We start from the raw sequence: 23,110 nt of genomic DNA, 5'->3' as shown, positions 1-23,110 counted from the left end.
AATGTTTTGTGAACAGTTTTATACTCTGCTGCCTGATACTATATGAACTCTACATTACTGAGTTGTAAAATTGCTGGAGTTGTTGGGCATCATTGTAGGCTTCACTTCTTTTAATTGACTTTTGCATTACTGATTCTTAGCACATGTTTGCACTGCCCATTTCTAACTTGTGTAGGTGATGTAAAGACTCCTGCTGGGTGGTGCATTATCACCATTTTAGGGTGATAGCTTTGAATGTGATCTTATTGGAAGTCGTTATTATAGTGAAAAATGACCCATCTCAAAACAGGAAAGAAAAGCAAAAATCTAAGAAATGCAAGATGAGAAACTGGAGTGTCTAATAGAACATTTGTGTAAAGGCATGTTAGAGATAATAATAAAATAAAGTATTTCACACACTTTGAACATGTTTATGGCTCTGATTTGAGCATTGCTGTATTTCTAAATTGACTGGTGATGGAGTAGCAAAGGAACTACTTTTTAATGATTTAATTTTTCATTGTATTTCTACTCCAGATATAATTGTTTTCATCTGCAAAGGTAAGTTATCTTCCAATAAAGTTTGTTTTGTACAAACTCAGGAGAGTTAAATAATTGTTTTGTCCTTTTGCTGATTTGAAACAAAATAAGTCCAATAAAAGAGAATTTCCATGAAGCTGTAATTAGCTTTGAATTGTGTGGATGGCTGCCATTCTGTTGAATTGAAAATGCCAGACATATTTTAAAAAGGTTATGTATGAAGATGAAACTGGTGTTGTTTAACTAATTTGTTTTCTCTCCTTAGGAAAAAAGGATGTCCAAAGTGATCTTCGTGGATTTCAATAAAGGACCATTGCAGGAAGCCATGGATATTAGTTGTGAGTTTTAACATCTTAATTCAAAGAGTCTAGGTAATAACTCCTTTTAACTGAGTTCTATTCAAAATGTTAATTAGTAACTAAAGCTATGTGATTGCAGGAATCAGATCCCCCAAAAGATCAAAGTGAGTAGTGTTCTTTATGGGTAAAATACGTGATTTCTGTAAAATATAGATGTCTTGACTCCTAGATGAATGTTTTAATGCCATATGCTCAGTGTATTCTGAGGACCTGTATAAAAAGTGAATGTCAGGGTGGACTGAAGTTTATATTTCTGTTGGTCACACATTTTCTTGTGTAGGCAATTCATTTGTGCCCACTAAGCCTTGAACAGATGATTTGATGTATAAATAAGAGTCACTTGTAGAAAGACAAGGCCACCCACAGGTAATTAATATGCAGTAGTTCTCTGGACTGGAAGATATTGTTAGTGTCATGCTCTGGATTCAACACAGTCACTTCATCTGGTGGGTAAATCCTAATGAAATGTTTCGTTCTTACAGTATTTTCCCCCCACCTTTGATAAGATGTTGTTTAATTTGCTTATCATTTAAAATATAAGCAAATAGGATTTATGTGTTTTTAAGCAAGGAGAGTCCTTTTTTAAGAAGGAAATAGGAAAATGTCTGGTTTCCTCAGTGAGTTTGATCCTTTGCTGTGTCTTTGTCACTAATCAGATGCTTAAAATCAGCTTCATTCTGTTTTTTCTTCTGCAGGCTTCCATGTAGCATCAGGTCAATTGTATGGAAGTACTTCGAAAAAAGTGCTACCTTGAGAAACGTAAAGACTGTTTTAGTTTCCTAAAGAAAGTATGTTTAAAGAAAAAACAGAATTGCTAGTAGATGTCTGGGTAGCCTTTACTCCTTACTTTTACTTCTGGAGAACAACTGAAGATAATCTGTATTTATGTACACACAGAATGTATTTGTGTTTGTTTTGACAATCTAATTTTCCCCATCTTTCTTGTGTGTAGGTCTCAGGCTTCTTTGAACTGGGATATTTGACAGTGACTAGTTTACTGTGTGATTATTAATATTGTATAGCAAAGAAATACTATTTTTTTATTGATTCACTATAAATGTCCTGGATATTCTAAATGAAGAGTAGATTTTTGACAAGTTCAAAACATCTTTTTAGATTACAGTGTGAAGAATGATCCTGAAGAAAAGCTGTAAATTAAAGTTATCATTATTTATTTCTGCAATTACCTGATTTTTTCTTGTTTATTTTTTAGTATAAATGTACTTAATGGAAAGACCAGCAATATGGATGATTTAGAGATAAATACTGAAGTCACTGGTGCTAAAGAAGAAGAAGAAATACTATGTGATGATAATTTTGTATCTGAGGAAGAAGGTGGCATTCCCAAACCAGAAGAGAGTGACACATCATTTCAGAAGAATAACTCATTGACTCTGACTGAGGAGCTGTCAAGGGACAGATCTGAAAAAGCCTTAAGTGGAGGCCAGGCTTCTCTATTTATACACACTGGTGCTCCTACTGTTTCTAGTGAAAACTTTATGTTGTCTAGAGGAACTGCTGTTAATGGACCAGTTTCACACTCCACCTCAACAAAGACTTCCATTATGAATAAAGGCAGCGTTTCATTAACCACTGGACAGCCTGGAGGTCATCTTGCAGATTCCTGCTCAACTTTGACAGTGGTTCATGATCTTCAGCTGCCTGCAAAGAGTACAACGCAGAAATCAAATCAGCACCAAGTTTTATTTTTGTTACCTGATGTAGCACATGCTAAGAACCTGACTCATTCCATTAAAAATCTACCTACCTCTGCTTCAATTGGTTGTGATTCACAGAAAACAGTAGGAAATAGTGTAGATAGCACTTTAGTAGACCAAGTAGAAGTTTGTGAGGATGATAAAAATTTACTACTAAAAGATGATTGTGTCGATACATTAACAGGCATTTCCTCAGGTACAGGTGGCTTCAGATCGGGATGTGATCCCAGCTGGGATCCACAAAAAGAGTTTATACAGTTTCTTATGACAAATGAAGAAACAATAGAGAAGTCTCCCATTCACTGTAAGGTAGGGCTAGAAAAGAAGCGAAAAAGGAAAATGGATGTTAGTAAAATAACACGCTATACTGAAGACTGTTTTGATGATTCTCCTAGTAAATCAAAACTATTAAATGTTGAATTCTTAGAGCAGAATGAGGAGCTACAAATAGTAGAACCACAGAAATATTCATTGAGTAAAGTAAAGCCTGAATCCACCGATGAAGAGCTGGAAACTGTTGATGCTATCCAGCAGCTCATTTATAGTCCCGCTAGTAACTGTGCAGAAGATACTTCTCCTGTTCACACTAGCACTTTTCTATCCAATACTTTGAAAAACAAATGTGAAGAGAATGATTCTGAACCGCCATCTACTTTCAGTACTGATGAACCGTCATTTTATCCCTGTACAAAGTGCAATGTGAATTTTAGAGAGAAGAAACACCTGCATAGGCATATGATGTACCATTTAGATGGGAACAGTCATTTCCGGCATCTCAATGTCCCCAGGCCCTATGCATGTAGGGAATGCGGAAGGACATTTCGAGATCGTAATTCACTTCTTAAACATATGATAATTCACCAGGAAAGAAGGCAGAAACTGATGGAAGAAATCCGTGAGCTGAAAGAACTTCAGGATGAGGGTAGGAGTGCACGGTTACAATGCCCACAGTGTGTATTTGGTACCAATTGTCCGAAAACGTTTGTGCAGCATGCAAAGACCCATGAGAAGGATAAAAGATATTACTGTTGTGAGGAATGCAATTTCATGGCTGTGACAGAAAGTGAACTGGAATGCCATCGAGGGATTGCTCATGGAGCAGTAGTCAAATGTTCTATTATTGGTAGCGACTTGTCCCAGAGAAAAAGCCAGAAAAAGGCATCCTTGAAAGATCCTTATTTAGGATCCTCAAGAAAGTCATTGATGTATATGTGTAAGCTGTGTCCATTTGCTACTTCAGCTAGAAGTGTTTTAAAAAAGCACATGGCGTATTTGCATTCAGCATCATGCATTGATCCCTTTGGTAGCCATCTTAGACTAGAGAAAAGAAAAGGCAGCATAATAGAAGAATCTTTAGATTATCGTAGCAGGACGAAACAGTTGATGAAACATTCTTCTACTTTTCCAAAGAACTCTGCTTTAAAACAGGATGTAAAAAGATCATTTGGCTCTACTTCACAGTCCAGTAGCTTCGCAAAACTTCACAAGAGGCCCTACAGGATACAGAAGGCTCGGAAAAGCGTTTCACAGTCATCTGTAAGTGTGTGCAATCTAAATTCTACAAACAAGAACTTTTTTATTAGAAATAGCATTGACCAAAAACGTAAATGTTTTCATCAAGCAGCAAAGCAGAAAGCTAGTGCCAAAAAAAGTAATTATTTATATAGACACAAATATGAAAACTACAGGATTATTAAAAAAGCTAGTGACTCTTTCCCTTTGCATTTAAAAAAGGAAGAGTCCAAATCTGTCAGTGCTTTACGTTTGTTTTCTTCATCAAGTAATAATTGTTTTGTCATGGATTCAAATAGCCTTGATTGCAAAAGGGCAGAAGGCTGTAAAGATCATAGGCATGTAGCTGTAAAAAGAGTGGTTAAAGAATCCAAGAGGGAAGGCTCTGTTACAGGAGATGATTTGGATTGCTATCCAGATTTTCTCCATAAAATGACTGTTGTTGTTTTACAGAAACTAAACTCTGCTGAAAAAAAAGACAGCTATGAAACGGAGGATGAAAGTTCATGGGATAATGTTGAACTATGTGATTACACTACACAGTCTGTGGAGGATGAATCTTACAGTGATATTAATCAGGAGCATGTAAACCTATTCCCCATATTCAAAGGTAAAATGGAAGATAATGAAGCTGGTGATAAATCTTCACTTGGTTATGAGCAGAATGATGGCTTTTATTTTGAGTATTACGAAGATGCTGAGGGTAGTAACTTCTTGCATGATTTGCATGATCCTCAGAATTTAGAAAATGTAGGATCAGCATTGCCAAAGCATAATTCAGTTTTCCACTGGACTGATTTGTCGCTTGAAAAGAAGTCGTGTCCATACTGTCCAGCAACCTTTGAAACAGGTGTTGGCTTGTCCAATCATGTCAGAGGACATCTTCACAGAGCTGGACTAAGCTATGAAGCCCGTCATGTTGTTTCACCAGAACAGATAGCAACAAGTGACAAAATGCAGCATTTTAAAAGAGCTGGAACAGGGACTCCTGTTAAACGTGTTAGAAAAGGTAAGATTTGTTTTTTTGTTTGAGTACAAAGTAAAAGGGGGGGCCAAAGGGATTTACTGAGCACTGAAGAAGACTTGCTTTATCTTGTTGTAAAGCTTCTCTTCTTGTGATTTGCAGCTGTCATGTTTAACTGTATATAATTGTCAATAACATTATAATTATTTTCTTTTTAGCAATTGAGAAATCTGAAACTTCCTCTGAGCATACATGTCAGCTCTGTGGTGGCTGGTTTGATACTAAAATTGGATTATCTAATCATGTGCGAGGACACCTGAAGAGGCTTGGCAAAACCAAGTGGGACGCACACAAGTCTCCCATCTGTGTTCTGAATGAGATGATGCAAAATGAAGAGAAGTATGAAAAAATCCTAAAGGCTTTGAACAGTCGTCGTATTATTCCCAGACCATTTGTTGCTCAGAAATATGCATCAAATGATGACTTTTTATCTCAGAATGTTATACCTCTTGAAGCATACCATAATGGCCTAAAGACTGAAGATATATCTGTGTCTGCATCGGAGGAAGAAGGGCTGAGTTTCCTAAACGAATGTGATGAAACAAAAGCAGTACTACATGATGAAAAAAGAAATCAGTCACTTACACTGATAGAACTCCTGAAAAACAAGAGGTTAGGAGAAGAAAGGAATCCTGATATTTCCCCTCAAAAGATTCATAATCAAACTGCAAGAAAGAGGTTTGTTCAGAAATGTGTTCTTCCATTAAATGAAGACAGTCCATTGATGTATCAGCCACAAAAAATGGACTTGACTATGCAGTCAGGTAAGAAGGTGTTTCTTGACAACATTTCCAAAGAATCATATAATTCATAGAAAATGTACAATTGCAGAGTATTTTATTTGGGATTCTGTTCATTTAATTCTTGTTTCATTTCCAGAGGACACTTGACTGCGAGAGGTAGCACAGCAAATTTTTCTGACATAATTTTCCTCAAGTGAAAAAACCCTTCAGCAGCACTGAAGGGTTTTTGCTTGGAATAGTTCCTGTTCTGCATATGACTAGGCATGCAAATTGAAAGTGGACACAAAGTGAGCCTCAGTAAGGAAGAAGACACATCCTGCAGTAAACAAGTTGAAGTGTCCATGCGTATTTGGTAGACAAACAGTTCTGAAATGTTTGGGCTTGTAACCCTGGTTTTGGGCATTAAAACAGCTGGTTTGGGAGTACTGGATTTAAGTCTTCAAGGTTTGTGCAAGGCAGCATTTGCTCAAACTAACAGAACTGTTGATACCATTATAAATGCATAATACTGCAAATTGGTGAATCACTGTCAATTATTTTTGATGGTTTTAGGTAAACATATTCTTACAACATAGATTGATTCTTGTTTGTTGCAAATTGTGGTTGCTGTGAGAAACTCATGTTTGCTTAGGGCCTGTGTATCCTGAGTGACAACCTGTGCTGGTTCAGGCTTTGTTGGAATAGAATTGTAGCCAGCAGGTTTCCAATGCACAGCCTCTGACCTATAAGGACCTAGATTGTCCCTCTACTGAGAATTGTGCTAATGAAACAATTCTACAATCAACTTCCTAACTACTCTGTATACTAATAGAGCAGGCTCTTAGGGTGATGTTTTTAGCTTACTTGTCACATGAGAATTATTTCTAGTCTTGGGGAACTCTTACAACATCCTTTTTAATGTGTATGTAGAGCTTGCATTTACCGATTTCTTGGTTGGACACCACCAATGCTGCAGGATTCTCTAGACTGAGGAGCAGGATCTTATTTTTCTACTCCTGACTTTTTTTGGTGCTGTTTCTTTTCTTGTTTTTAACCAGGTTAGTAAAACTGGCAGTGCCTAGTACTTTTTCACCTATGTTCTTTCCTTCCTTTAAACAAAAAACCCCAACAATCTGATGTGCTCAGAAGTTCTTTTAGGGGATTATAAAAGTGTGGCAATAAATCTCTTAAGAAAGGTGGCTTTCTAAAATGACATAGTAGAAGTGGAAAAGAGTTACATTTTATGTCTTCTGTACGTCTGTGGTTGTCCCTTAAGAGAGGAAATTGCTTAATAAAGGAAGTGTATCTTTGACAGGTTTCATGTTTTGAAAAACAAAGCTCAAGGAATAGCTTGCCAAACCTGACACTGTTTTGCTTTCTGTGTAATATTTACCACTCAATGCTAGGTAGAACCTGTTTGGTCATGATGAACAGCCAAGTAAAAATAAACATGTGCTCGCATAGTACTAACAGTTCTGAATGGAGCCTGATAGTTTTCTGTGGCTGAGGTAACAGAATTTGATAACTAACGCACTGTGCCAGTTGAGTTAATAAGAAAATATTTAACATCCAGTTGAAAATCTTCTGTTTTTCCTAAAAAGGGCAAATGTTCCTAATTCTGGTTTTAGTGTTAAAAAGGCTTTTACCAGCCAGGTATTCTTCTTCTGTAACTTGCCTGAAAAAACAGCATGTCTTCTGTGAGCTGCTGGAGAATAGCATTCTTTCTTTTCTGCAGAGACTTTTCAGCTGAGTAGTTTTAGCTTTTTCATTTATTCTTCTACTAATTTATTAGTAGAGAGCCTGAAATGTTAGTTGACCAAAACAATATATCTTTGGTAAAATGCAGGGAGAAATATTATGGTGAAGTTGAGCAGGAGATAAGTTATAATGGTTTCTTTGTCTGTAAGTGAGGAGTTCAGTATTGTTTCATTGTTTTCATGTGATAAATAGCATGTTGCTTTGTTGATATTTATTTAGCAGAAAGATTTTAGCAAAAATCTTCAAATAATTTACTTTCATTATCAATTGTGCATCTAAGGTAATGAATAGAAAATGCACTGAACAAAACGTTTTGTCTAACAGCTGTTCAGTGGTGTGTTTTACCACCTTTTTCTCTGAGCCTTCAGCAGCAGCCTAATTTTAGTATTGAGTGCTTTGGTCTTACGGGTAAAACACTTTTAATTACCACTTTGTCAACTTGACTTTTCAAATTCTCTTTATTGGAAATTCTGAAAGCTCTGAAATTTCTGAACAGAATTGTGCTATTCAAATTGCAGGATTGTATTTTGGCATTAGAGCTTCATTATGTGGAGATCTGTGGGAGCTTGGTAGTAGGTATTAAATGCAGAGTAGCCTACTGGGCTCAAGTTGCCTCCTTTCTGTTCTTTTTCAAATAACATGGTTTGGCTTAAAGCACTAGGTGGAAAACTAATAACGGTTAACTTGGATCCTTCTAATATACTAAACAATTGCGTCAATGCAGTCAATATATTTTAAACCATCTTTATTGCAGAAAACTTTTTACAACGCTTTGAGAATTTCATTTTTTGAAGAGAGAACTGGATTATAGTTTTCTTTTGAATGATAGGTATGCCTGTGAAGCTTAGAACGTGTGTGCATTGCAATACGACGTTTACAAGTGCTGTTAGCCTGTCCAACCACTTACGCGCTTATGCACGAAAGAAGAGTGCTGGACTTTTGACTGGGACAGGTATGTTTTGTTACAGATGTAAAAGCAAGTCTGTCTATGATACATTTTCTTCATCAGACTGGACAAAAGCATATGTCAATTCAAAATAATTTTGAAGCTTCTGCTGGTAAACAATATATTTGCCATAAAACTTCAGCAACTTGTAAGAAAACATATGTTGCTGTTGTCCACTCTCGTGTCTGATTTTCATTATTAGTCTTTGATTTTGGATCCAACACTTAAGGTATGTAAGCAAAACTAATAGATGGTTGCCTAAATTCATTCTCCTGTGATATCACAACGTCCAAATGAGATAGTTGGCCTTCTGATGAAGTGTTTTAAAGTATCTCAGAGCGGTGGGGAGGAAAAAAAAGGCAACGATACAACAGAGTAGTTTTTACTGTCTATTTCATAAAATTGCAAAGAATACTCCAGTAAAATAGGAAAGGCAAGTAATTTTACACTTTGTATATTTCTAGCAACATGTTATATATGGTTGGTTTCATATCTTGTTTGGCTCACAACCCAAAAGCTACCTGCTCTGACACTGAGTGAGGGTAGTACAGCGTTTGGCATGCTGTTAATGTTTTTAATTAAAACACACTTCATTTTGAAATTCTTCTAATATGCCATATTTTGACTTGTTTTCAGAGGCCTGCAGCTTGCTTGGCTGTAGGCAGTTTCTGAGTTTACTTGGATTATTGCTGAGATTAGTGGGACTTCACATGATCAGCAGCAAACTGAGGAGCAGAGATGCAATATAATGAGGAAAATTGGGAGATGTGAAGCCTGAAATATTCTGTAATTAAGAAGGGCAACCATCAGTTTTCTGTGTCAACAAACACAGGCTTACATAATGCTCTTGGAAAATACATAATCCTTTTTTATCTGCAAATGTAATTCATTATGCTAAGGAGGACAAACTGAGTAGCAGGCTTTCTCTGTAGAAGGCTAAAAGAAATATTTTTATAATATGGGCCTGTGGCAGCCAGGTCTAATGTTGCACTGCATTAATGCTAAAACAAAGCAGATTTGGACAGAAGTCAGCAGATGTAGTAATACCTAACATGTAGAAAGATATGCCTTTAGTCAGTGATTCAGAAAATTCTCATACTTACTCAGCAGAAGGGTGATGGTAGTGAACTTCATTTACCACTGCTGTGATTTGATATTAACCCTGTGGTACATTCCTTTTATATAACTACTGAAGAAGTATTTTTCAATAGCTATGTATTTAAATTGCACTTTAATAACAGTAATTCAATGAAGGAGACACTGGCAAATAGGATAGTACACAGAGATTGAATCCTGGACAAGCACTTCGTACCTAGCTTCCCTTTTGTTAAGTGGGAAAAGTGAAGGAAGCTTGTTTAGGTACTTTCAGGAGTTTTTGTTTGCTTTCTCCAAGAAATGTATTTTGCTAGTGAAGTAGTTGCATAGTCATCAGAACAGTTAGCACTTTTCTTAGAAGAAAGGAAAGAAAACTCATGAGTCTTGTATCATTGGACCTAGAAATTGGTTTTGAATTAGGTTGGATACAAAGTTTAAATAAAAAGTTAGAAACAAGGTTTGGGAAAAAAACCTTTTGCTCTCAGAAGCTGGAGCTAAGCCAGATAAATAACTTATACTATGGATAAAGGCCTGTTGCTCAAACCACTGACTTAGAGTCAGCGTTGAGTTCTAGCTATAACATGATGCAGCCAGTGTATATTTGTAGTAACTTAGTCGTTATTCTGCTGCAACTCTGTGAAGGTTGTAAACTTTGCTCATTGGCTTCTCATTCAAGTAAGGTTAATGCAAGGCTTGTTGACCAAAAAGATACTCTTTTAAACATTATTGATATTCCACTTTATAATATAAGTTTTGTGAAGAGAATTATTTTAATGCAAGATTTCACTAGTACACACTAGTTTTAAAGTACACACAAGTCCTTGTTATGAGTGTTGCTCTTGAGTAGATTTTGAGTTTTCTTATTAAAAGATGGTTGTGGTTGAGAGCAATTTCAAGATATCTTCAGTTGGGCCTCAGCCACAGCTGAACCTTCAGTAGTTTTCAGCCATTGTATGGAGGCAATGAGGACATGTTTATACATGTTCCTTCTTCTCATTAAGCCTTTCCTATATCTTCTAAAGCAAACATAACTACCAAAAATTAATTACATCAATTAAAGACTTATCTCAGTTTCTTGCTGTAATAAAATAATGGTGTCTAAGCATGAACACTGAAATTCTTTTATCTGGCAGTTGTTATGGGACCTATCTAGGTACTACTGTTTATTAAGAGAAATACATGCGAAATAGGTGATCTCTGCATGCCACCAAAGTGAGACCTTTCCAAGCATTACATTAGCTTATGTACTAGTCTCAGATTTTCCATTTGTCTACACATGTTTTTGATATTAACTGTTACCATATTGCTCTTCTAGCAGATGCCCTGCTTCTTCAGTCAGTAATGTCATCATATTTAGTTAAATGTTAGCCCGTTTTTCTTATCAAATGTGACTTGACAGTTCTAGCAATATAGGAGACAGAGTTAAGCATAATGGTAGCTTTGGAGAATGGACTCAAGAAAAACACTCTAGAAGTTAAAGTTCCTAGGCTGTTGGCTGTTTGAGGTTAGTCTTCATTAAACTTTATTTGTGCCTATACCAGTGCATTGTAGATCCACTGTAGAGCAAATACGTGTGTCTTCAGACGTCTGGCTGGAACTTTTTTGTTGTTACTCAGTCCAGTTTTTACCAATGTAATGATCTAATTGCTCATCTTGAGTAGATGTTAATTTCCTTTTATACCTGTTTCCATGTATAGCAACAGATTGGTGTTTCTCAGGGCAGGTGGTCAACTTGCTTCTTTTTTCTGAGCATCTGTAGAGCACTGGGCAAACCTACACAAAATCTTCAAAACATCTCACTCTTCTTTGTTATAGTTATATATTCAGCTTCCTTTCTTTTTTTCTCTTGCTCCCTCCTTCCCTGACTCTCCCCAAGTTTGCTCTTGATTCGTTCTTGCACCCTGGCTTTCTACATCTTCTCTTTTTTGACTCTTTTTGCATACTCAGTCTCTTCTTACTGCCTTTCATCTTCTGGGAATCACCGCTCTCTTCTTTGGTCTCTGCTTCTGTAGGTGGAGACTGCTTTATCAGAAGTTTGGGAGAGAACAGTAAAGTACAGAGCAAGGAGTCTGGCCTTTAAGCCAACAGTGTGACTGCGGTAGCAGTTCGTGAGGGCTACTATGTGTTCAAATAATTTCAAATGTTGTTTTGTAAAACTTGTAGCTTTGGAATGTTTGCAGTGAAAGCGCATCAGGTGTGCAGAAGTCTGAGATCCATTTGTGTGTCATTCTGTGCTGTTACAGTTATAACGAATCAACCGGCATGATGAGCTGATTTTCAGTCTCCTATAAAATCCTATAGGGAGCAAATTATAGGGTTTTTTTAAATGTACTTCACTGTGCAGTAGTGATGAGGATAGATAGCAAGTGATTGAATTTGAAAAATTAGTAACCAAATGTACAAGAAAGGTAGTTCATTATTTTTTAGTTTTTAATTGGCAGTGTTTTCAAATGGCTAATTAGTTCCATTTCTGTGTTCAATTATTCAACTTGTTTTAGCTTATGTACACTTTGACAAAAGTAATGAAGTCTGAATAAAAGACCCAGCTTGAGTTTTCATGAAATGTGAAGCATTTCATGTTGGGGGACATCGGGAGGCAGAGCATTTTAATTTGGAACTGCAGACCCAATGTCATGGCATGAGAGGGACTTCTAGTTGTGACCTGTCTAATTCACTTAGGCATGCTCATTGAAACTCCTACATCCGTCTTCTTGTAGTCTTTTTTGATAAGTTGTCACGGAAGTTTTTGTATGCTCTGTTTTTACCTAGCATATATTTTTCGAAATAGTGTGCTCTGAAATTGTACATAAGTATCTCAAGGAGATTCCTCCAAAGTTTGATAATCTTTTGTTTTAAATGGGATTGTTCTCCATCATGTATCAGCAGTTTGAGGAAGTGATGTGACTGGATGTTTACAAGAAGTTTTTCAGTTGTCAACTAGGAAACACCAGGTAGCCAAGAAGGAAAGAGAGTTCTTCCAAAAAGAAGTAGGCCTTTATGGAGAATGAGGAATGGTAGGTTGGAAGCTGTTACAACTACATACAAAGTAGGTGTTAATGATAGATAATTCCTGCCTCTAGCAATTTGCTGCAGTTTCCATGCATCTTACTAGAGCTAAATTATCCTCAGCCTCTTTCCAGACGTGATAAAGATATACTTTCTGAGGACGTCGTGTTTTGTTGCAGTAAAGGCAGAGAAAAAGCAGGAACTGTGTTTTGGTCAGAACACGACTACTTTATGGGGAGGCAGTGGCTGAGGCAACTGTGTGATTTACTTGATGTTTGTAATCACTTGTAAGCATCCTATCAACAGAGTACTTAAGCGTATACATATGACTTTATTTAAACTTGTTGCTATCTGGATATACAAAATGAAATGAATATGATGATTACTTACCGGTACACGTCTCATAACTGCTGTTTGAATTGTAGTTCTCACTGAGTTTTACTCAGATACTGCACCTCCTTCACTCACTTTCCATCTTCCCTGGAGTAACTTCAAAGCCTACTGGTGCTGCTTTGAGCTCCCTAAAATGTGAAAGAATAGGTTCACTATCTCAGAAGAGAAAGGGAACAGAAAATGACCCTTGCAGAACACAGGTTTAGTGTTCTTAGTAAGGACACTTCTGTCTTTTCTAACGGCTTCTTGCTTGGGCAATTCTACTTTCAAATTTAGCTAAGTTGCTCTGAGAATTTGTAGTGTAATCTGAATCCTTTTTCATGGTCTTTTACTGTGATATTCTCTTCCCTTTGTTTTATAATTCCCTTATATAGAGCCTCCATCATAAATGGCTCAGAGAATATACCTTTCTTTTGTTTTCCTTGTTTTCTCACTGTTTGTGGAAAAAGTACCTTTCAAGGAAGTAGAAGATACCTCTCCTGGTTCATTATGGCAATGTCTGTCAGTGTTGCGGTTCTTAGATTGCACAGTAGTTCAGAGGGAGTTTTTTCCTAGATTATACACACACAAACCCATTAGGTGTCAGGAGTCTGTTGCAGAAGACCAATCTAGGTCTTAAAGGAAAGGGAAATCTCTCTGAAATGCTTTAGATGTATGTGAGTAGAATCAAATTTCTTATTGGGAATGAATATCTTTGCCAACATCAAGGAAATCAACAAGTTCTTGTTCCAAATGCAGGTTGGCCTCTCTAGGAGGGATCTGTTGTCACTACCGCTTCTTGTTTTTCCGCTCATATAAACTGACATCAACTGTCATCAGATGCAACCCATGGACATGTTTGCATTTGGATAATACCAGTTTCTGTTTCGCTTCTTCCCACGATGTTCCATGAAATTTGCAAAGCACTTACTGTAATGACTGCTTGCAGATAGGTTGCCCCTCACACAAACAGTTCTCTTCAATGCACGGATGTCTGGGTTCCAGTATTTTATCTACTTACATTGCATATGGTGAAGTTGCAGTATGTAAAATATTTATATATGTAGTAGTTCCTACTTGATATGGTAGTTAGCTTTTCTCTTCCTAATTAAATGAAGAATATGTTTCTAGTGAGAGAATAAAGTAATAAGAACCCCTTGATGCTTTTCCAGAAGCATCTTGACCATTTCTCTCTCTCTCTCGCCCCCTGCCACCTTGGGTTACTGCCCTTTTATCCAGACTGCTTTTGTTGTTGTTGTCAGAAGAAAAATGCTGTTAAGTCTCATTTTCCTAATGTTTATCTGAAGAAGTCTCTCTATGTTGGTGTCTGTTTTCCACTTACTTTATTGGTTCTCTGATACCTTATAACCTCAGAAATTCATTCTCAATTTTAGATAGGTAGGAATCATTAAGTCTGGGGATAGAACTCGGAAGCGTCTGGTATGTCTACCAAGTTCAAAATTGAGCTACAGGATAAAAGCTTGAGAGGTGCTGAGGAGGGCATTTGGAGGGCATGAGAAAAATTAAGGATACAATCAAGACTGTGTATTCTTTAAATCAGCATGTTTTAGTTCACCAGACGATGTCTTAACGCTTCAGAATGCTAAGAGGTTAATTCTTCTGTATTATATTTATAACAGTCAAAACTTTAGCCAAGTGTAACCATTTTTTTTTTTCCGTTTTACTGTTAAGATACTTCAGTAGCATAGCATTATGCCTTCTTGGTATCAAGAATACCACCTGGTACTGTCTTTCTGGTTTCTGTGGAGTTTTTGTTGAAGTGTTGTAACTGGCTGTTTGCAAAACATTTTTGTGTTGGAGTTCTATTGTTGATGTCTTGTGTTTTGGAATAGAATGTAGCTAGATACACTTCTCAGATCAAGCAGTCACAAACTTCTTGAGCTTTATCAGCAGTTTGCATCATAACAATATTAATTCAGTTTAATCCACTCATCTCCTACTTTGGCTGCCTCTTAGAATCTCCAGGTTTTGTTTCAGGTTCCCATTCCATTTGTTTATGGGAGATACAGACCTGAAAGCTATCTGAACTCATTTGCTATGTGTTTCCTGTTCATACACGTTACTTTCATACACAGTTTCAAAAGCTTAGACTGAATTTTAAAAGTGGCCTTGCCGTCCCTGTTGATTGTCCTAATACCAGCTCCCACTGCCAAGGACTAATACATCATTTTTGTAAGCTTCATTAGAATTCAGACAGGAGTGAAGGGGAAGCTTCATTTGAAATTCTTAGAACAAAAGGACAGATTTTTCCTTTGTGTTGAAAACAAATGGCAAACTAGTTATTTGATTGTACTAGCTGAAAGTACTTCATAAAGTTGAAACTTGGTTCAACATGAGTGGTCGTATGATGGTAACTTGAACAAGTTCTGAGATTTTGACAATGTATTATGCATGAAAGGGTGGTGCTTTGCTTCTGTATAATTCTGCAATAGGTTTGTAGGTGCTTGCTGATACTAAACCAACAGTTTAATGCTGAATGTCTGTTATGTAGTCTTTCAAAGAGCAAGCACAATGCTAAGCTAAAAAAAACCAGCTTCATGTGTTTTGCCAGTATATTTCTTAGAATAAGCTGTAATTGTTTTGGATTTATGTTAAATACAGAAAAACAAGGAGGTAGATGTCTTCATTATTGCTATAGGGAATACTTACTGAATATCTCTAACACTCATTGAAGTATTACTTTCACATATGAAAATTTCTCTTCTTAGCTTTAGACTGTAAGCAAAAGAAGTCAAGGTCAAGATCTGGAAGCAAGAAGAAAATGCTGCCGTTACCTCATAGTGCTGATGAAGTTTACATACTCAGATGCAGGTACATAGTGTTGCTTTCATTGGGAGAATACATTCTTAAGAGCTTACTAATGTTAGTCATAAAAAGATCATGATTGTGTCCATAAATGTTTGTGATTAAATTGAATAATAAGGGGAGAAAGAAATTGCCTGTTTTCATTAATTTGAACAAGAGGATTTGATTCAGTCACACTTGGGTGTTAAATTGGTAATTGTTTGTCTCACTACAGTCTTATTGGTCATGTCTGAGTAATATTCTGTCCTTCAAAGAAACCTTATGTAAGAACAACAGATTGTTATTACTGGATTGAAAGTGTGACAGTGTGAGTTGTATAAGCCGCAGGGTTTTGTGCTCACAGTTACTACTAATGAACTCAATTACTAAGCGTAAAACGTGTAGAAAGAAACTTCAAGAAAATGAAGACATTCTTCTCACAGTTTTTATTTTATAGTTTTTCAGTAGAGATAGTTGTATCTTGATGGATTAATTTTAATATTTGCATAGGTTTTGTGGTCTGGTCTTTCGAGGACCTTTGTCTGTTCAAGAAGACTGGATAAAGCACTTGCAGCGACACATTGTCAACGCAAATCTTCCACGGACTGGAGCTGGCATGGTTGAGGTCACATCACTACTTAAAAAGCCTGCTTCAATTACTGAAACTTCATTTTCTTTACTGATGGCAGAAGCAGCATCATAGAACAGAGAAACATTTTAAATTTTAATTGGATGTAAATTTGAAATACTTCATCATTTTTTAAAATAAATTGCTACACTAAATTATGTTTATAAATGCTAAAGAAAGAAAATAGAGGAAGTGGATTACAGTAACATCAAAACAAATTGAATACTTAACAGTTACAGTAAGTAGTCTTTATATTTTATATAGGGTGGAAGATGTGTTTTTAAGGTTTATTATGTTTTTGTCAGTTACTGTGTTCACTATCAATACAAGACCATTATATGTATGGCAGCCATTTTTCAATTGTTGCACATGGGTACTTAAAAGACAGATTTTAATAAAAACAAAGAAACCACGTTCTCTTCAGTGTTACCCAAATCAAGGTTCTGTTTATTCCAAAAAGAATTACATAGTAAAATAAGATACTATTATATTTTGTTTGTATGTATGTAGTGTTTTGTATAATACCAAGAACTGCTAATACAATTTACTCAACTTAGGGCATTAAATACCATGTACTTCATAGTTCAAGAGACTGTTTCGTTCAAATAGGGCAATTAGTACTATTCTATCTAGGTGTGTAAGTGTTTTTTTTTAAATCACATGAGGCTTTTTGTACTAAAAAGTGGAGGGAAACTTGTTTAAACAAATTTCTAAGAGAAATATGTACATAATACTGGAAATTTGTGGTAAGGAAATATTCTTTACTTCAGTTGCATTTCTCACTGACAATAAAGTGGTGCATCCATGCTACCTCCTATTTGTCAACAAAGATGGTATTTACCCTTATGTTTTTGTATCATAGTAGAGTCAATCCAACTTTATTACAAAGCATCTTTTTGTTAACAAGTTTGTTACATTTATGACAATTTACTTAAAGTCTGACTTGCCTACAGAAGTTTGCCTCTACTATTTTATTTAACACTGTAGAAATGTACTAATAAGCATTGCTCACTACACAGTTAGAGTAGGCTTTTCATTTATAATTCTGTTTAAAAGATTGATCATTTTAGAAAATTCAAACACAGATTGAAATGTTTCTACATATGAAGAGAATGTTTACAACTTAAATTTTAGAGCTTGTTTTGGATGTGATTATATGTATGAAAACTGTAACACTATGCTCATGCTAAGGACCTACTTACAGAATTATTGAAATAAATGTGCTGTGAGGATGGAAATATGGTGCAGGTGTCTTGGTCATGATGAATTGTGTTTGTTCATTTAAACTGTCTTCAAAATATGATTTTTGTTTAAATCAAATTAGATTCCTCCACAAATCAATTTTGTATGCAAGTAACATTTCATTTTACTCATATAGGGTAACAGATACTGTAGTTAAGCCAAGGATATGCATTGATATTTTCTTTATATGTAAATAAAGTTAAAAGCAGTTAAAGCAAGAGGAGTATTTTGGTAGAGTATATACATACCTCACTGCCAGTGAAATTGCTTTCCTTTGGTATATCTCCTTACCAGAAAAATCTCTAAATAAAAAGGTTTAAAGAAAATCTAAATGTCTATAATGTGAAGCATTTATTTGCATTGTGTGAATTAAGTTTGTGGAATTGATTTGTCTTGCTTGAGATTAGAATCTTCTCATGATCTTAAGTAAAAGTACATTTACTTGCAATAAACTGAATTGTTCACAGATGCATTACATTTGATTGGTGGAAAGTATGAATAAATGTCTGTCTTCCTGGATGCACGGAACTCAGAGTTAACACATGAGGCTTGTTATGTTCTGATAGAATAGATGGGCTAAAAATGCACAACTGTGCAAGACAGAGGCCTCAGACAAGGCCATCCTAGCTCTGTCAAGGCTATCATTAAATTAGTGCGGTCAGGTGTTCAACTGTACAAATTACTACAGTTAAGTTTAGCTTTCGTGTTGAAATTTATTCTCTTGTAAGTGGAAAATCTACATCGTTACATTTAAAGGCTGAAGAAATAAATACTTTAGAGATTTTAGAAAAGATAACTGGGATGTTGAAGTGTATTGCAGACAAATCATGTATATGCAGACTAATGAATTTCTGACTTTTTGGATACTTGTGGGACTTTAATACGATGTGAAAACTGACAATTTAAAGCAATGTGTTGAAAAAGAGTAGAGGGAAGTGATCACATCACCTTGAATGTTTATAATGCTTTAATAGAGTGCTTGTTTACCCTTCTCACCAAAAAAGGTGCTTGTGAGAGCACCATATTTTATGGCTGTTTAGCAAATGAAAAAATCAATTTAAGTGCAAATGATATTTATCTAGTGTTAAGAATGCTTGTAAGGTGAAGCCATACTGTGCAGAATTTCGCATTAGCAAAAATTCTCTTACTAGATTAATAATAATAATTAAAAAAACTAGTTAATTTTATTTGATTCATTAAACCCCAGTGAACTACTTTATGTAATACTAAAATGCAAGGTTGTGTCTGAAGAGCAGTGAGCTCTAGGGCTGATCAGTTTCCAAAATGAGATTCTAGAGCAGTTTTCAGTGACAGGCTGTGTGCCCTGCTGGCATCAGATTCTTGCTAATAGGTCAAAAAATATGTAGGAGTTCAAGAACTCTTCTGATTATTAAATTAATTGCATATGTGGTTGATACAGGCTGAATAATCTTTTTTAAAAAAATAGTGTACCATTAGTTGTCCTTAGCCTCTAGTCCTCAAGTGGGGCTATTTGTTTTCTTGATTTCTCTTGTTTGGAAATAGAGATTTTTTTATCATTATCTAAAAGAAAATATAAATCTCCTTCTTGGGAGTTACCAAAATTCTAAATAATGTGGTAGAAGAGGGTAAATTAAGTCAATCACTTTGTGGTGCCAATCTGATGTTATGTGGCTTGAGGGGCTCTATGGCAGTCCATGCTGAAGAGCTGGACTTCCAGAGTTGCCTATCTAAACACTGAGTGTTAGTTTGTTCAGGTTGGCTTGGATTGGTTTGGGTTAAAGGCTGTAGTGGCACAGTGATTTTTGTTTGGTTGATTTTGGTTCTTTATCACAGTCCTACTTGTTTATGAAGTTATCCTAGTTTCTGTTAAAGGTCTCTTTAGTAGTAGCCTCAGGAAATTTGTAGAAGACCACCCCCATGCACTTTTTCGTAAGATGGTGGCCTATATTCTCTTGTTGCAGTGATATTTCCAAATCCTCTTCAAAAATTAAAACTCTGCTTGCATTCCTTGAAAAGATGTTTCTGCAGAACCTTGGATAGGTGATTAAATGAAAGTGCCCGTGGTAGCTGCTGCCAAGTGGTAGTGGTTCTGGCTGGATGCATGGAGGATGGAGGTGAGCAGACAACACTTGTTGGGCGTCTTCTGCCATTTGCCCGGTTCTGCTTCGTGTGGCTTGGGGGAGCTGTATGAGGTCGACTGGGCTGAGGTGGTCCAGCTCTGCCCACAGATCCAACTTCTTCCTCAGGGCTCGCCTTCCCCAGGCAGTAGTGTCAGGAAGCGAGGTGCCAGCTGCTCCTGCTGGGAGAGGACGGACTGACCATGTGTCGGTAGCTGTTGGGAGGGAGAGTGAGCGCGTGAGAGGTGCGAGTCCTGAGCCTGGCAGGCTGTGTTTGAGCTGTGTGCCTGCACTAATTCCTGCTGTTTCAGCTATGCTCAGGGAAATCACCAAGCTTTTTGAGGTAAGTGATCACAGAAATGCGAGTTATGAACTGGGGCTCAGAGAAGAGCATCCAAAGTTTCTAAAGGTCGGTGTCACAGGACTGAGATGGGAAGATGCAATGCTATTTTGGCTGTGATGCTTTTCCTGGATTAGTTATGGTTCTAGGTTTCCTGCAGTGCTTTAAAGAGGAGTTATGCATTAAGTCTATCTGATTCTGAAAACCTATGGCAGATAAATCGGACTGAACAAATGTGGAAACATTAGCAGTGAATAACAAGTACTTGCTTTTAGCTAAATGGTTATGGGCTGTGATCAAACCCTGTTTAGTTCAGCACTATGATTAACAGACTTTTCCACTTTTTATAACAGTAGTTAGTGGCCTGGATATTTAAACACCAGTTTCATATTTTGAAAATTGATTTACATAGTTCTGAGTTTGTTTAAAGAAAACCCCAAAATTTTTAGGGCGGTACTTACTTTAAAAGCTGACTGCATTATGATTTCAGATATTTCAATCCACCGTGCTTTGTAGGTGCTGTTGCCTGAAACTTGGGTAGCAATTGTGATGTAATGAAAACATTTGGCCATTGTGCCAGGTTTGTAATCTCTTGCAATAAAATGTTCCTTTTTAACACTGCAGGCTCTTGGTGTTCTTCCCATTGCTTGGAGGTGAGCTGCACTCTGTGTAGCCAGGGAATTCCACCCCAACGAGAGCAGCTGTGTGGCAGTGCAGAGGGTAGATTTCTCCTGGCTGTAGCCACCTGAAAATTAAGAGAAGTGAGGCAAGAAGGGGGATATTTACATTCCAGTGTTGGAGACCGAGGATGAAAATTGATGATGGAGGGAACACCACCATTCAGCCAAAATCTGAAGCTGAATCCCAAGTGACAGTGGCTCTCATCTGTGCCTGTCTGCCCACTATTCACTCTGCAGTCTGGTCTCACTGCTGCCCTCTCTCCCAGTTACGAGCAATTTTTCCTTGGAGCTTTGGCTGGGCAGTGTCTGCCACATATACCTGGATGGAATACACAGGAAAACCCAATCTGCTTGGTGCTCTGCAAGTCCTGGTCTCCTCCTGCAGCATGAGAGGATTCATTGCCTTACCACAGTCATTCACACACACATTCTAAGAAAAAAGTCCAGAGGTTGATCAGATAGTATTTTATGCTCTGTTGGAGGGTGTATTTGTTTTAAATAAGGGCTGGCGTGGAGATCCCTTCCATGTTTTGCTGAGGCTGAACTCCGGCACTGCTCGTTTTTGTTGCTAGTTGTGCTATAGGCTAATAAACTTGTATTTTAAAAATGCAATTAACAACTCTCTCTTTAGTGCCCTATCCCCCTATTAAGATTTGAGCGTAAGTCAACAACATCTTTATCAAATTTCTTAGTAATACTCAAGTCCATCAAGTAGAAAAGCCTTGTGGTCCAGTAGCTGGTGTCTGGCTGCAGTGCTTGCCCCTCAAGGGAGTGTTTGTGGCTGCCTTGGCTGGTGGGCAGGTGGCTCCAGTGTGCCAGAGTGGCAGGTGGAGGGATCTGGGCAGGGTGGTTGGCACAGGTTGCCTGAAGACTGACATGGAGTTATTTTGGCTAAAAATAAAAATTGTAATAAATGCATTCCTGTGGGAATGCTCTTCTCTAAGTAGAGGCAAACTTTTTTACAAAAGCCCTGAAAGCTGCTTTCTGATGCAGGCTCCCACGCTCTTTCTGCTGCAATTAAAAGCCAAGCAAATAGCATCCTCAGTAACTGTGAACCCAGAGATTCCAAAATTTCAACTCTTAATGACCAGTTAGAGAACAAAGGGAGCCTTGGAGCCTTTTCAGAGCTTCCAAGGTGCTTGTACTCCTTATGTTGTATAAATCACAACACTTTTGGGCTTTCTATCCTATATTTTCACTTAAAAGTACACCTTTAACTTGTCGGATCTGAGGTTTGTGTACCAAGTGATGATAACCCTTCTGCTTTTGTGTTAGAGACCTGCAACATGAAACATGCTTACATGATACTCATGGTAAGTGTTTCTAAATACAATCTACCTCTTTTTAAAAATCTGTTTATTGGAAACGGAAAGCTTCAATGTAAACCTTTGATTATGTATCTTTTAAGTCAGGAGTAGCTGTGAATTATAGCTCCCTGTAAAACTCAGCCAAATCCATACTCAGTGCTGTAGCAACAAATGCTGAAGCTCAGAATTCCATTGTGCTCTTTGAAACAGCTTCAGAAAATAATAGATTGATAAAGGAGAATGAAAACTAACACCATTAATCTGTATTTTAACCAAATAAGGAATTGTGTGTCATCCAGGTACAAGTCTTGCTGACAAGAAATAATACTTTCATCTCTTTCCTGAAAAAACTTAATTGTGTGAAAGTAGGAGAAAGAAAACATCCTTAGTTAGATAAAAGGCAAGGGGAAAAATCTTAAAAATAAACAATAACTGTATAGATTGAAAGAGAAACTGCAAAGAGGAGAAGACAGTATAAGCTTGGGGTTGACACTTGGGTTTCTGACACAGAGGAGGCTAGGGCAAATATTATCCTTAGCCAAAAAGCCAAGGAAGGAGTTTTCACCCCAAACCGTTAAAGAGATAGGCAGTGACAGGGGAAGAAGGCTTTAAATCCGATTTTTTATGTAGGAAGTCAACCATACCCTTTCCCTTTGCCATCTGGAGTAAATTTACTGAAGCTGTTAAGTGCCGTGTATAAATCCATACACACTTAGTCCAGTCATGAAAGAACATAAACTGCTCTTCCCAAGTTAAAAATTTGCTATTGACATCTGATTTTTCAGGTTCTGTTCATGATAGGTTGCCATTCATTGCCTCCAAAAATTTTCTCCTTTGCTATTTGACATCCATTATTTTACAACATTCTCTTCTCACTGAAATAAACTCCACTACTCAACCCAGTGTTCTCTGACTGCAGCTGACCATGAGTCATAAATGACTGAAGACCCTGACCCAGAATGTGTGTGTTCTTGCAGG

At 36.9% G+C, this 23,110-nt stretch overlaps 1 protein-coding gene across 6 annotated transcripts in view; it reads left to right on the top strand.

Moving 5' to 3' along the window:
• The window catches only part of ZNF644 (zinc finger protein 644), a 74,708-nt gene extending 53,940 nt beyond the window's left edge, over positions 1-20,768 (top strand). For 3 of the 6 annotated variants that reach the window (XM_066325190.1, XM_066325188.1, XM_066325187.1), the window contains exons 3-7: positions 785-890; positions 2,092-5,117; positions 5,291-5,896; positions 15,761-15,863; positions 16,347-20,768. In XM_066325190.1, coding sequence (XP_066181287.1) covers positions 2,123-5,117; positions 5,291-5,896; positions 15,761-15,863; positions 16,347-16,539 — 3,897 coding nt within the window. In that variant the 5' untranslated portion in view covers positions 785-890; positions 2,092-2,122 and the 3' untranslated portion in view covers positions 16,540-20,768. Of the gene's footprint in view, positions 1-784; positions 891-1,573; positions 1,667-2,091; positions 5,118-5,290; positions 5,897-8,441; positions 8,565-15,760; positions 15,864-16,346 lie in introns of all 6 variants that reach the window. The other 3 variants (XM_066325193.1, XM_066325192.1, XM_066325189.1) reach the window with 3 other exon arrangements.
• Positions 20,769-23,110: the final 2,342 nt, after the last annotated feature.

The sequence above is a fragment of the Sylvia atricapilla genome, chromosome 9, assembly GCF_009819655.1.
Source record: "Sylvia atricapilla isolate bSylAtr1 chromosome 9, bSylAtr1.pri, whole genome shotgun sequence".
In the NCBI taxonomy this organism is placed as follows: domain Eukaryota; kingdom Metazoa; phylum Chordata; class Aves; order Passeriformes; family Sylviidae; genus Sylvia; species Sylvia atricapilla.
Note: the sequence above shows the minus strand (reverse complement) of the source record. Positions and strands in the feature narration are given on the sequence as shown.